General features: G+C 41.3%; 1 protein-coding gene across 3 annotated transcripts in view; it reads left to right on the forward strand.

The window, feature by feature from the left end:
* Positions 1 to 13,766, forward strand: part of LOC106656615 (kinase D-interacting substrate of 220 kDa B) — a 35,174-nt gene that overhangs the window by 17,915 nt on the left and 3,493 nt on the right. For all 3 annotated transcript variants that reach the window (XM_014377698.2, XM_023462812.1, XM_023462813.1), the window contains exons 2-19: positions 3,235 to 3,366; positions 4,488 to 4,586; positions 6,938 to 7,036; positions 7,139 to 7,336; positions 7,472 to 7,873; positions 8,332 to 8,872; positions 8,961 to 9,168; positions 9,282 to 9,713; positions 9,807 to 10,029; positions 10,111 to 10,290; positions 10,370 to 10,829; positions 10,900 to 11,065; positions 11,147 to 11,669; positions 11,740 to 11,913; positions 11,991 to 12,144; positions 12,217 to 12,341; positions 12,659 to 12,664; positions 12,840 to 12,945. In XM_014377698.2, the coding sequence (XP_014233184.1) occupies positions 3,256 to 3,366; positions 4,488 to 4,586; positions 6,938 to 7,036; positions 7,139 to 7,336; positions 7,472 to 7,873; positions 8,332 to 8,872; positions 8,961 to 9,168; positions 9,282 to 9,713; positions 9,807 to 10,029; positions 10,111 to 10,290; positions 10,370 to 10,829; positions 10,900 to 11,065; positions 11,147 to 11,669; positions 11,740 to 11,913; positions 11,991 to 12,144; positions 12,217 to 12,341; positions 12,659 to 12,664; positions 12,840 to 12,945 (4,207 nt within the window). In that variant the 5' untranslated portion in view covers positions 3,235 to 3,255. The remainder of the gene's footprint in view (positions 1 to 3,234; positions 3,367 to 4,487; positions 4,587 to 6,937; positions 7,037 to 7,138; positions 7,337 to 7,471; positions 7,874 to 8,331; positions 8,873 to 8,960; positions 9,169 to 9,281; positions 9,714 to 9,806; positions 10,030 to 10,110; positions 10,291 to 10,369; positions 10,830 to 10,899; positions 11,066 to 11,146; positions 11,670 to 11,739; positions 11,914 to 11,990; positions 12,145 to 12,216; positions 12,342 to 12,658; positions 12,665 to 12,839; positions 12,946 to 13,766) is intronic.

Below are 13,766 nucleotides of genomic sequence, written 5' to 3' on the forward strand. Positions count from 1 at the left end.
GAAAAATATCGCAAGATTTGTCAAGTATATAATGTGCGCAAACTTTTAACACGAGTACAACGCACGTGTTGTGGCGCATCGCGTATAGCTGCATATAATTATCTTCGCTATCTCGTCTAATATCGCTTTAAGTTTTCGCGTGCGTGCGTCATTTATACATATGCACGGCGCGCTTGCATACGTATCGCCGCGGCGTCTGTATTATTGCGCGGTTTCATAGCTACATTCGCAAACAATACGTATAACGCGTAGAATGTGTTTCAATAAAAAGAAGAAGAAGAAGAGGAGGCAGAGGCAGAAGAGTTTCATCATAATAAAAAAACGTGATCTAAATTATTGCCTTTTATTTATTGATGGATAGACATCTCGAATAAATTTGCCATTATAATACTTGATCTTGAATGCTTAAAACGTTTCAATGGTTAAATTTTTTTTACGACTGCGATGACCGTGTGATAATAAAAATATGTTAAATCACTTAATTAAGCGAAACGATCGCTTGCAATAATTACACGTAGGCCTAATATTCAAAATCGCTGCTGCGTTCGCTACGGAAAAAGTGCTCCAATTGTCCAACTATGTGATTGTTTTGCCTTCAGGAATGTATAGTAATCTTTATCTCGCTCTATTACGAAAAGCGTTATGTCACTATGACAAAGAGATCACTATACTCTATGAAAGAAAACCACCATAGCTTGATTTTCGGAAAATTTTTTTTACAAGCCTTCTATTTATGCTCGAAAGCTGTTTATCGATGGGAGCTTTTGACAACAAAGGTATGCAGTGTGTCACGGTCGATTTTTTTGGTGCACAGACTTCGAAGAATTCGTGCCCCATAAATCTATCGCTACACGTGACTTTTTCGAATTTTGATCGCAAGTCCGAATCTTTTTTCATGTATATTTTGATTATAAGCTGTTACGCGATGATTGCTGTGCTGTCAATAAAAATGTATATCATCGTCGTCGTCTGTATAGGTGTCCGCAAGTCCGATGTCCACACGCGCGCGCGTGTCCGTCTGTGTGGGTGTTTATGCGTGTTAATCGTTTTGGCTGCTTATCAGGGCCCGGGCTCGGCTGCGGGGAGGCTATAAGTACAAGTAGCCGCGGGTCGCTCGAATTATCGTCAGTCCAAGTTTCGACAAAGACTCGCGTACATATCGTCGTGTGAAAGATACCGTGCGCGAACGACGTTTTCGCGCGCTCTCGATCGCAAGACTGCTGCGTACCACGGGACGCGGTATCCGCGTCTTCTCCGTGCTATTCAATATACGCATATTATCGTAATATACATATATCAGCTGCTGCAAAAGCGCGCGCGCCTTTCTGCGAGTTCTTCTCTGTGCTCTACTCTCTGCTGCGTCTCTCTCGCGAGTGCGCCGCACCGTATATTACAACGACGACGTCGACGTCCGCGCGTATAATTCCGGTTTTCCGCGCCGCTGCTGCAGAAATACGTACATGTAGAGAGAAAGAAGGAGCGAGCAAAAGCAAGCAAGAGTGAGACGGAGATACGCGTGTGTGCTGCTGCTGCTGCGACGCCGCGTATATACAGCTACTACTCTACTGCCAAGGGAGAGATACTCTTACTGCAGAAGTGATGCATGAGATGCAAGTGGTGCTTCGCACGGCAGTGCGACCCAAAGTCAGTCGGCTCTTGCCCGTTACACCTGTGAAGCCGAAGCTGGCTTGGTCGTTCTCGGTGGTGCCGCCCGTAATAATAACTTTATACTTTTTATTTTTATTTATTTTACTTTAAAACGAATTATCACGTAAAACAACATCGACATCGTCGACGACAACAACAACTACTCTACCGCAAAATCGTCAACAATAATCGAATCAACAATGCAACTCGCCATCATCTCCTGGCTCAATACCGTCGCTTCGAATCACAGTCTCAACGTCTCGTTAACTGTATTACTTTATTATCTCATTTAATTATTCTATAATTATTTGTGTACCTTTTTTTCTGGACGAAAGTTTTCTGGCCTTCTTCTTTTTTTTCACTATTTTTTTGCAGTTTGAGGCTTGTTGTTATCAGCTGCCCGTGCGTAAATTGATTATCGAGCGCGCGAACTATTCGCGAGTCGCGTAATTTCTGCGACAAGTCCACTTGAAAGTGAATTGGCGCAATTTTTGTTTTTGAACAATTATTGTTTTTTTCCTATTGTGCCGTACGAAAAAACAAAAGTGCAGACACAAAAGAGATTTAAAAACATTTTTAATCGCGCCTTTTATCGCGAAATTTTGCATTAATTCGTAGTCGGAAGTTTTTTGGCGGATCTCGCTGGTAAAATCAGCGAGAGAGAGCATTATGACAGGTGTGTGATTTTCTTATCATCGATTCAACTATAAGATGACTATATCTTGATAATCTATGACGATTTCGATCAAAAATCGCCAAAGAAATTCTTTTCTATTTCAAAAAAAAAAAAATAATTCGCAAAGATCAATGGACATGTATGAGAGAGAGAAAAAGTTTGTGTGCGCGTGTGTGTGTGTGTGTAAGCACGTGAGGAGACTAGATTACAAAGACGCACAATACTTGCTCCGCACTTCAACCGCGAGGCCAATTTTCTATCGATGATCACGTGCTTTTGCTCCGTCACTTAACTTATACTTTAATTGGCGTTTTACAGTTTGTTGATTTTTTTCATCATTATTTTGCGATACTTCAGCTTTGAATAATGTAAAAAATTAATCGTAGGCCAAAAACAAGTGTTACACCCTAAAGCACATTCGAGTTTTTTTCGATGTAAGAGGAACTAATAATGAGCTTTCATTAAACCCCGCTTCAAATTTGCCCCGCTATAACTTTGCTTCCAACCTTTGGATCATTTTGATAGCATTAAAACTCTTCGCGCACACGATAATGATTTTGAAAAATTTTCAGTCCTCAGTACTAACAAAATGATCTTAACGCAGGAGAGGTTTTTTCAAGTATTTATAACAAAAAAATAATTGAAATCTTAGCTTAAGACCAACAAAAAGTGGCTCACTCGACGGCCAATTGTTGCGTCGAGAATGTTTTCCTCTCACCGCCTTGATTGAATTTCGATCGAGTCACACCCAGCTCTGTTTTTTATTATATATTAAAACACATGCGTGAATTTGAAGAGACAGAATTAATTGTATTTACGAGAAAAAATAAACGCACGTAATTTTTCACTGAAAAAATTGTGAGCAAAAGAATGGAAACTAATTCAAGAATTTTTTGCAATTGTTTGAACAGACCCTGCATCGGACAGACTCGATGGTATCGCTTTGCTACCGTAACCTGGTCACTTTCATCGGCGAAGACAATCTCAGCGGATTACAGCACTTCCTCGAGAACAAAAGGACTCAGGTCGACGATCGCGACGAGGTGAGTACACGCGGACGAGTCTCGGGCGTATGATTTTTTTTTCCATTTCGTTTTATTTTAGCGGGGCGTGTTTTTGGCCATGTTAATTATCGATAAAATCGCACGCGCAATATTGGATGAAATCGGTCCGAGTCGTTGAGAGATTTTTACTGGTTCAGCCTATAGCGCTCGCTGCTACGAATCATTTTATATCTTCGATTGCTACGGCGATTGCTGCATTCGATCGCGCACGGCTAATCATCGAGAGTCGAGAGAAAAAAGCTCCTCTCGACTTATCGCGCCCGAACTTGCTCGCCCGTTGAAAGCTCTCGATCTTCGATTCGAGTATCTATACAAGCTCGTATACGAGTTCGGAGCGTTGCGTAATCGACGCGCATCCCGCGAGAATTTCGGACACTCGCGTGCACCTACATACTATATATGTCGTATTATACACTGCCGAAATTACATTGCGAACGCGAAGAACGTGACGAGGCGATTCGTATCACGACGAGGAAACGTGACGCTGTATGATCGATCTATATCTCGCGCGCGGTCGTATATATATCAATATCAACATATCAATATACAATTGCGCGTTCGCACTTATATGTACATATTTGTGTATGCGTGTGTGCGCGGGTGAGTGTCGAGGCACTCGTCGCGATGAGCGAGTGCGTTAGGATAAAGCACGCGCGTCACACACAATAGGGGGGGCCATAAAGATGAAATCGAGAGATACAAGCGCGCGTTAATGTAATAACGGGACATCTCAAGGCTCGCGCGTCTGCAGCTTAATGAGTATGTATGTATGTATGTAAAGGCAAGGAACGTGCGCAATTTTTTAGATACTGCGCGTACATCGATTTGCTTTTTGCGCAATCGATACTATATTGTGCGTAATCGAGGCAATTTTAATTGTACGATTCTTGGGCTTGAATCCGCGATATCTTTCGAGCTTGCGCGCGGTCAAGGTACAGCCCACGACTCTCTAATTAATTATGAATTTACGATTCGTACCAAGTTGTTACGTGGTTGAGAATGAAAAAAAAATCGCAGTCGCGATCACGATTTTTCATCGTCTGCGCGGGGTATGAGCTTTGTGAAACAAAAACCGGGAGCAATCGTGTCTGTGCTTTCAGAATGGCGTTACCGCTCTCATATTCGCGGCGACCAAGGGCAAGCTGCAGTTCGTCCGACACCTCATCGACCATGGAGCCGACGTCAACGCCGAGGACTCGGTAAGTTGCATCTCTAATTTTATTTTTTTATGATTTAAGAAGAATGTACCGAAGAATTAAGACGCTTAAAACGGCTTTTGATTGGCCGCTTTATCTTTTGCACTTCAAACTAAATGAGATGAAAAATTTCTATCAATTTAAGGGGTTCGACATTATATTAGCTTTGAAATAAGAATAAGCTTAATTTTTCTACAAAAATGTATTGATTTTACAAAACTTAAACATTGCTTTTACATAATGAGATGAAATTGGATAAATCGAGATTATATAAATCAACATTTTTAAATTAGTCTTCTGAAAAAGTACATTCAATTTTCAATATTCATTAATTAACTTGTAATTCGCAAATTATGCTCCTTATAACTGTGGATTTTAAGACCGCATTTGTACTTGAATGTCTTTCCGCAAACATCGCATAAATGTGTGATACCATTATGCACCGAGTCAATGTGAATTTTGAGATAACCTTTCTGTATGAATGTCTTTTCACATAAGTCACATTTATACCCTTTATCATTGTGCATTGCATCGATATGGAGTAGGAGATTGATCTTGTATGCGAATGACTTTCCGCAAACATTACTTGCGTTATTGGTACCAATGTGCATCCAGTTGGTGTGTTGCTTGAGACTACCTTTCTCTGAGAATTTCTTTCCGCATATATAACGCGCACGTGTAACTTCTTTGTGCATCTTATCTATGTGGAGTTTGAGACTAGTTTTTTGTGAAAATGATCTTCCACATTGATTACATGCATGTGTAACACCGGTATGCACCGAGTCGATGTGAATTTTGAGATAACATTTCTGTGCGAATGTCTTTTCGCATAAGTCACATTGATACCTAATACCATTGTGCATTGCATTGATGTGGAGTTGAAGATACTTTTTACATGAGTATGTCTTTCTACATATATCACATACATGCTTGACACCTTTGTGCACAGCATCGATATGGGTATTGAGATAGGGCTTATTTGTGAATTTTTTACCGCATATATCGCATGGATGTTTAATATCTTTATGTACTGCATCGATGTGGGTATTGAGATAGTACTTACTTGTGAATCTTTTACCGCATATATCGCATGGATGTTTAATATCTTTATGTACTGCATCGATGTGTAACTTAAGATTTCCCTTTGTTGTGAAATTCTTTCTGCAAATATCACATGCATGCGACGAATCGCCATTATGCACTGTATCGATGCGTGGTTCGAGGTTATGTTCGTCAGTTCTTCTTTTTCTGTATTGTTCCAAAGTTTCTGTATTGTTTTCAAAAAATTCCTGTTTCTCTTCTTCCGAGGTTTCCATTTCAACTATGTTTTGAGTATTATAACCATCGTTATTTTGTATATTTTGCAAGTGATATTGAAAATCATCGTCAATTTTTTTCACTACCGACAAATCCATATTGTGTTCGATATCTTCATATTCAAAAGCTGTTTTCATTTCGTTCTCGAGTTCAGCCTCTCGATTTTCGTCAAATTTTCGAAGCGCTTCGATCTGTCGAAGAATAAAATTGATGTAAGAAAATATCATTAAAGAACAACTATACAATACGAGTTACGTATAATTATCAACACTTACAGCATCTTTCAGCGAAATTGATAAGCATTGGACATGTTTAAAATTAGGTTTTTGGTCTGTCATATCACAATCATTTTGAATACGCGACACATCACCAGATTTCTCTTTCACTCTGAAATAATAATTACAATAAGATCCTGCACTTCATATAAATATTTTTACTATTTCATTCTCGCGAAATGAAAATTACCTGACGACTTTGTTAAATAAACCACTAGATTCCATCTTTCTCGCTTGGAATGTCGATAGCTACGAATCTTTCTGTAATGATCGAGCGAACTACAAGGGACAAGTGGCGAAAAGCACTGAGAACTGTGTGCTCCTTTTGTTGTTTACATTTTGCGTCGCATGCATGACCTCTTCTTGTGTTGTCCAGCCTGCGGTGTTTTGCCGTAGTAACGCTACGCCGTATACGCATACAAGGCTACGTGGATCTGAGCTTTACATAGACTCAGGTTTTTCAAAATATTATAGCGATCAAGCTTAAATACTATTCAAAACTCATTTAATGAAATTTTGGAGTTATCAATGTAAACGGAGCTAAACCAAGTCATTATAATCATATCATCAAACAAATAACACTGTATGGAGTGTGCCTAATGAATATTGAATTTTTTTTCATCTACGATGTATTATGACGAAAAAATGAGGCACAAAAGAATTGATTCTACGGTGCCGACGAAAAAAAGCTATTCTACTTGAATGTACTCGATCCGCGAAAATGTCAAATTTAACGTGTGCGTCAACTCCGTGTGCTTGCAGGACAATTGGACGGCGCTCATGTGCGCGGCCAAGGAGGGTCACACCGAAGTCTGCATGGAGCTCATCGAGCACGGAGCCAAGCTCGAGCATCGAGACGCGGTAAGCACGATTACATACATTGAAAAAAAAAATGCCGGGAGTGGTGTAAAGCTCTCGAAGTATGAAATTTAACGCGTGTGCTCGTCGATGTAATATGCGCAGGGTGGCTGGACGGCGCTCATGTGGGCGGCCTACAAGAACCACGGCTCGACGGTGACGCTGCTGCTGTCGCGCGGGGCCGACGTCAACGCGCACGGCAACTATCACATATCGTCGCTGCTGTGGGCGGCCGGCCGAGGCTACGCCGATATAGTCAAGCAGCTGCTGTCCTACGGGGCCAAGGTCAATGTCGGCGACAAGGTTGGTATATATACATCGTATACATTATTGCGTACTCATCCTCCTCCCTTCGTCATCCGCATCCATCTCGCGATCAAAGCTCGTCTCCGCAAGCTCGATATTATCAAATTTCTTTTTACCCAAAACTCTTTTTAGTACGGCACCACAGCGTTGGTGTGGGCGGCGCGCAACGGCAACGAGCAGATCGTCTCGGATCTGCTGGACGCCGGCGCCAACGCCGACACCGCGGGCATGTACTCGTGGACGCCGCTCATCGTGGCGACCCAGAACAATCACGCGACGGTGGTGAACAAGCTGCTGAGCATACCCTACCGGCCCAACGTCAACGCCGTCGACAAGGACGGCTGCACGGCGCTGTCGATCGCCTGCCGCGAGGGCTACAGCGAGATCGTCACGCAGCTGCTCAGCGCCGGCGCCTACGTCAACATACAGGACAAGTCCGGCGACACGAATTTGATACACGCGGTCAAGGGTGGCTATAAAGTCATCGTCGATGCGCTGCTCAAGAAGCACGTGGAGATCAACATCCCTGGAAAGGTATGTAAATAAAGATAAATTGTATCGCGCGACGAGGAAAAAAAGGCGAACGATTTATATTTGGTGTTTATACTTTTTATTACGCCACAAGCATATGCTGCTTAACGACTCGTCTGACATACGTCTAGTCCGATGTATGCTCGAGAGATTTGTGCGTATAAATCGGCGACTTTTGTAAATTGCCACTGCCACACCGCCGCCGCCGCCAAACACGTGCTACGTTGCACGGAAATAAGTAAGGCGTCTCGGTCTGGTTTTTAGCAGATTAACTCGTGTAAATCAATCGTTTCTCTACTCTGGCATAAAGTCCGAGCGTTGCTCAAACTGTTTGATATTAATTACCCGTGCGCTAATAGCCGAGCTTGCAGTAAACGTGACGCGCGCGAACCGCGACTTCTTTTTGGCAATGAATCGTGACGGAACATTTATTGAAACTCGATAAATCATTTGCTCTATAGGACCGTAAAACGGCCACTTACGTCGCGGTGGAAAAAGTCAACCCGACCATCCTGAAGATGCTGCTGCACAGCTCGCCCGACCTGGAGATCGCCACCAAGGACGGCGACACGCCCCTGCTGCGCGCCGTCAAGCTGCGCAACGAGGAGATGGTCCTGGACCTGCTCAAGCACCGGGCCAAGGTGTCCGCCACGGACAACAAGGGCGACACCGTGCTGCACATCGCGATGCGCGCCCGCTCCAGGCGCATGGTCGAGATCCTCCTGCAGAACCCCAAGCACAGCCAGCTGCTCTACAGGCCCAACAAGGCCGGCGAGACCCCCTACAACATCGATCTCGCCCACAACAAGAACATCCTGAGTCTGATATTCGGCGCGCGACGCTTGAACACCAACGAGGACAACGAGAACATGCTGGGCTACGATCTGTACAGCTGCGCCCTGGCGGACATCCTGAGCGAGCCCTCGCTCTCGACTCCGATCACCGTCGGTCTCTACGCCAAGTGGGGATCGGGCAAGTCGTTTTTGCTCAACAAGCTGAGGGGTACGTTCGAGACAGACAGCTTACCGCTACCGAATGAAATAGACGCGCGGTGTGCTAACTGTTTTTTTCGTAATTACGATGATTGCAGAGGAGATGAAAAATTTCGCGCGTCACTGGCTCGATCCGACGTTCGAGTTTTCCACCTTGCTCTTCCTCGTCATTCTGCACATCTCGCTCATCTTCGGAGTGATCCTAGGCCTCTTCACGCAATCTTGGATAGCGGGACTGGCTTCCGGAGTCGGCTTGGTCGTCTTGACGTACTTATTGCTCAGCTGTGCCTACTACGCCAATAACAAGTGAGTTGCGCGTGCACGTGCGAAACAAATACGAGTCTTTTATCAGTTCGTGCGTACTTATTATTGTGTGCATTTTTCGATCGCTAATTCCGATGACTTTTTTTCTCATTAAGATACGACTGGGACTGGCCGTACAACTTTACGACGGGCTTGAGCAAGAAGCTGAACTCGTTGAAGCTGCTGCTGCAGGTGACCTTCTGCCATCCGCCGGGTCCGCCACCGACGCCCGAGTCCGAGGTCACCACCGTGCAGCCGATCAAGTTCTTCTTCACCGATCAGACTCGAGTCGGCACCACCGCAGCCGGCGAGAACGCCATCGTCCAGATGGTCGGCTCGCTCTACGACGCCATCGAGGCTGAATTCGGCTCGCTACCGACTCGTCTGTATCGAGCTTTGAAGCCGAAAGCTTCCAAGACCAACGAGTCGTGGAAGTGGCGTCAAATGTGCTGCATGCCTAACGTTGCCATATTTGAATTTTGCTTCATCAGTTTTCTCCTTGGAATCAGCGTACTCGCGGTTTATCTCTTCGAATTATCATCCGAGCAGTGAGTACATTTCGTTAAGAGGATAAAATCCGCTTTTTTTCGTATCTTCGATCGAGAGAAATGTGCATTGTAATATTAATGTCTTTATTCTAGGCCTGTTCTCGATCGAGTGACAGCTCACATTATCATGATCTGCATAGCCGTATTCATATCTGTCAATGTGATTGCCCATGTGCGCACGTGGGGCAAGACGATTCGCTCGCTCATATTTTCTCAGCGCAGGCAGCTGCGACGTCGCGTTGCCAAGTTGGAAAACTTGAAGAGCGAAGGTTTTATACAGACGCTCAAAAGCGAAGTCAATCTCATGGTGGAAATGGTGAGTCGTTCGTTTGAAGTGTCAAGCACCACGTGCATACTTTGAATTTTTGATTCGCTAATGATCGCTGCTTTTCTACAGGTCAAGTGCCTAGACAGTTTTACTAGTCAAAAGAGTAGATTAGTTGTCGTAGTAGACGGTCTCGATAGTTGTGAACAAGATAAGGTGCTATTGGTGCTCGATGCTATTCAAGCATTGTTCAGTGATAATGGATGTCCCTTCGTAGTTATTTTAGCCATTGATCCTCACATTATATCAAAGGTAATTCTAGCACCTGTCTATATCGAATAAATCATACTTTGATTCGTGATTACAAACGACAATGTATTGAAATTTACAGGCGGTGGAGGTAAACAGTCGACGCTTGTTTACCGAGTCGAATATAGGTGGCCACGATTACTTGCGTAACATGGTTCATTTGCCGTTTTACTTGCAAAATAGCGGCCTTAGGCAACTTAAGGTAGCACAAAACACTGCAAGAGAAAACAATAGGAAAGCCATGTGGAGCGAAGCCGAGGAAAGTGCCAATTATGCAGCAAATCCAATACAACGCTCGATGTCGAATCGCCGTTTGAGCACCGAGTCAACCGTCATCAACAGCAATGAAAAACTCAAGCCTCCCAGCCGAAAGGGTAGTCGAAAACTCAGAATGAGCGACTCCATAGCTAGTAGCATTGGAAGCAATTTAAATAAAATGGGCGGAGCTCAGGATTTGAGCAAAATGCTGTTGACTGACGACTACTTTAGTGATGTCAATCCACGCAGTATGAGACGTTTAATGAACGTCGTTTACATTACAGGTAATGTTTACTTTTTATTAACCGAATAAATCGTTGTTTACATCTTTTAATAATTAATTTACTAACATAGGGAGGTTATTGAAATCATTCCAAATTGACTTCAACTGGTACCATTTGGCCAGTTGGATTAATATTACTGAACAATGGCCATTTAGAACTTCGTGGATAATATTACACTATGATACAACCGAAGATAATCTCGAGGACTCCATGTCTTTGAAAAATCTATACGATAAGTAAGTAGATGCGTAATGCAGTTTAAATCTAGTTTTTCGCATCATAAATGAAAATTGGTAATTCTATTCATTCAATTTCAGAGTGCGCCCTCAAATTCCTATCTTGAAAGATGCACAGCTTGATATGGATCGCGACGAACGAAAACTAGACGCTTTTCTGACTTTCCATCGTTCACGTCTACTCGTTAGTGATATGAAAGTCTTCTTGCCATTCACCATCAATCTCGATCCTTATATCAAGAAAAAGATCAAAGAAGAACAGCAGACCATGGAAGAAGAAGCCAGTCAACAGCAACAGCACCAGCAGAGCATGTTCAATTGGGCCAATCCTGTGGTACCGAGTATAACAATGGAACCAAACTGGTCGATGCAACGTGGCGCTCCGGCAAATCGATCTGTAAAACAATCGCGCGCAACCGTAACACAGCAAATACCGTCGGCTCCGCTCCCCATGCATATGCAGGCACCCCCAATGCCGATGCCTCCTCAATCAGTTGGTTGGTCGACGGCTGGTTATGGCTATGAATGGCGCCCTCAGTGGCACCCTACTCAAAATCTAATGTCCATGATGGATCCAAAACCAGTACCTGCTGTTGTGTTACCTGTAAGGAATTTTCCCCTAAACATATATTCAATATCATCGAATGAAAATCTCATAAAATTCTTCCTTTTAGCCTGAAATAATGGACCAAAAATTATCTACACTCACGGTGGACAATATCTGTGATTTATTAGATAAAATTCAAGACATTAATCCCCAAAATTTACCAACTTACAAACGCGTTATAAAAGATAATAACATCACAGGCGCAGTATTATTAAACTGTGACATATTAGATTTGAAGGAGGTAAATTTCAATTTCCTTAGCAACCTCTCATTATTCAAACCTTAATCTTTTATGTTCTATATTTAATATTTTTATAGGCATTGCATATGGCATTTGGTGATTGGGAACTATTCCGTATTGTCATTGTTTCTTTAAGAGAACAAGAACGAACAACCTTTACCACTACTAACGAGGAAGGCCCTAGAAGCGTTAGATTCATTGTTGGGGCTGATGAACCGAACGCTAAGAAAGGTAATTTATTTCATCTGTATTTAATCTAAATAAATTTATATTGTAATTTAAAATAATTATTACTACTTATAGTAGATCATGCTACCCAAAATACTTCAGTAAGAGTACCGTCTATAGTTGAAAAAGAAAAAGGTACTTCTAGAACTGACGGACCTCCTAGAAGAGATTCTACAAAACAATCAATAATGGAAAAACAGGTTGGTACATTTTTTATTTTAATTTTCATATGACTTTCAAAGCTACAATGATTGGTGTTACAATGTCAAAGTAATATCTTGATTAAATTAAAAATAGGTTCTTTAATTTTAAACTAATATTAATTTACATCAATCTAATTTTCTGAAGTATTCAAATAGTGATAATTAACAATTTTTTTAAATAACTTAATACTTAATAGAAGTTATTGATATTAATGAAAATGCAAATTTTGAAAACTATTACTTATTCAACTTTTCACTTTTATTATTTATTGTCTCACCCGATCGGATATTGCGAACTAAATTACTAATCACAGTTGCAGGTAAGATTGTAGTTTATGAATAACCTTTTATGCATGGTTAATGTTGAAAATTTTTTATTGAACGTAGTAGAAAATGATTAGCATTTTATAACTTGGAATTAATAGTAAAATTTTGAACCTCTACAGCAAAGTTTAATACGTATTCAATTTTATATTCTAAATCAATTCATTACAGGTAACACTAGAAGAGCAAATGATTTGTGGCGCTCTTCAAACTTTAAATGAAGAGGCTTGCGAGGATGTCTTGGATGTACCGCCTGCACCTGTAGACTCACTGCCAGGTGAGCTTAATAGTGTAGCAATTACACTACCCAAGGTTGTAGTTGACGAACCGCCGCCCAACGATCAAAGCCCTGACTCCGTAAACGAATTCTACAATAAAGACGCTTGAACTTGTCTAGCTATTAAATAATTGTGCTCTTCCTTGCACGCATTCTTAATAATGGCAATTGTGTTACTAACGACACCCGAGTTTAAACGAAACCTCTATGAAGATACCAGGAGTTTTTCATCAATTTTTTAATAAATTGCCTAAAAAGAAAAATGAAAAGCTTCAATAAATCAGATACTTTCTTTTGTTTTTAGAATAATTGCATTTATATTCATGAGAATTAACATAAAAATACAAATCATTCCATATAGTACTTAAACGTTGAAACTTACTGTATTGTAAATCCGTAAGATTTCAAGAACTGCATTTGTGCAGATAGCAAATCATCAAATTTACGCGTTAAGACTGAAGATATTTTGAAAACTATTACTTTATGCAAATATGTATATTGAAAACCTGTTGTGCCAATTCATCGGATATTTGCATCTATTCTATAAAATATAAGGATACTTATACTTTTAAGATAAAGCATATTAAAACTGTTTTCAAACTTAAAAAAAGTACTTTAATATTTCATAATATTTATGTCATGGTGCTTAAAATTGCAGTAATTGTCGTTGATACAATCTAATGAAAGAAATATTGTTAATCAGGGGACGATAAATGTTATCTATAAAATTGTAGATATATAATAATAACTTATTACATAAGAACTATGTATGATCGTAGAATGTAAGTTGTAAATAAGTTGTGATTGCGACAAAAATTAGA

The sequence above is a fragment of the Trichogramma pretiosum genome, unplaced genomic scaffold (genome assembly GCF_000599845.2).
Source record: "Trichogramma pretiosum strain Unisexual culture from Peru unplaced genomic scaffold, Tpre_2.0 scaffold1, whole genome shotgun sequence".
Classification (NCBI taxonomy): Eukaryota; Metazoa; Arthropoda; class Insecta; order Hymenoptera; family Trichogrammatidae; genus Trichogramma; species Trichogramma pretiosum.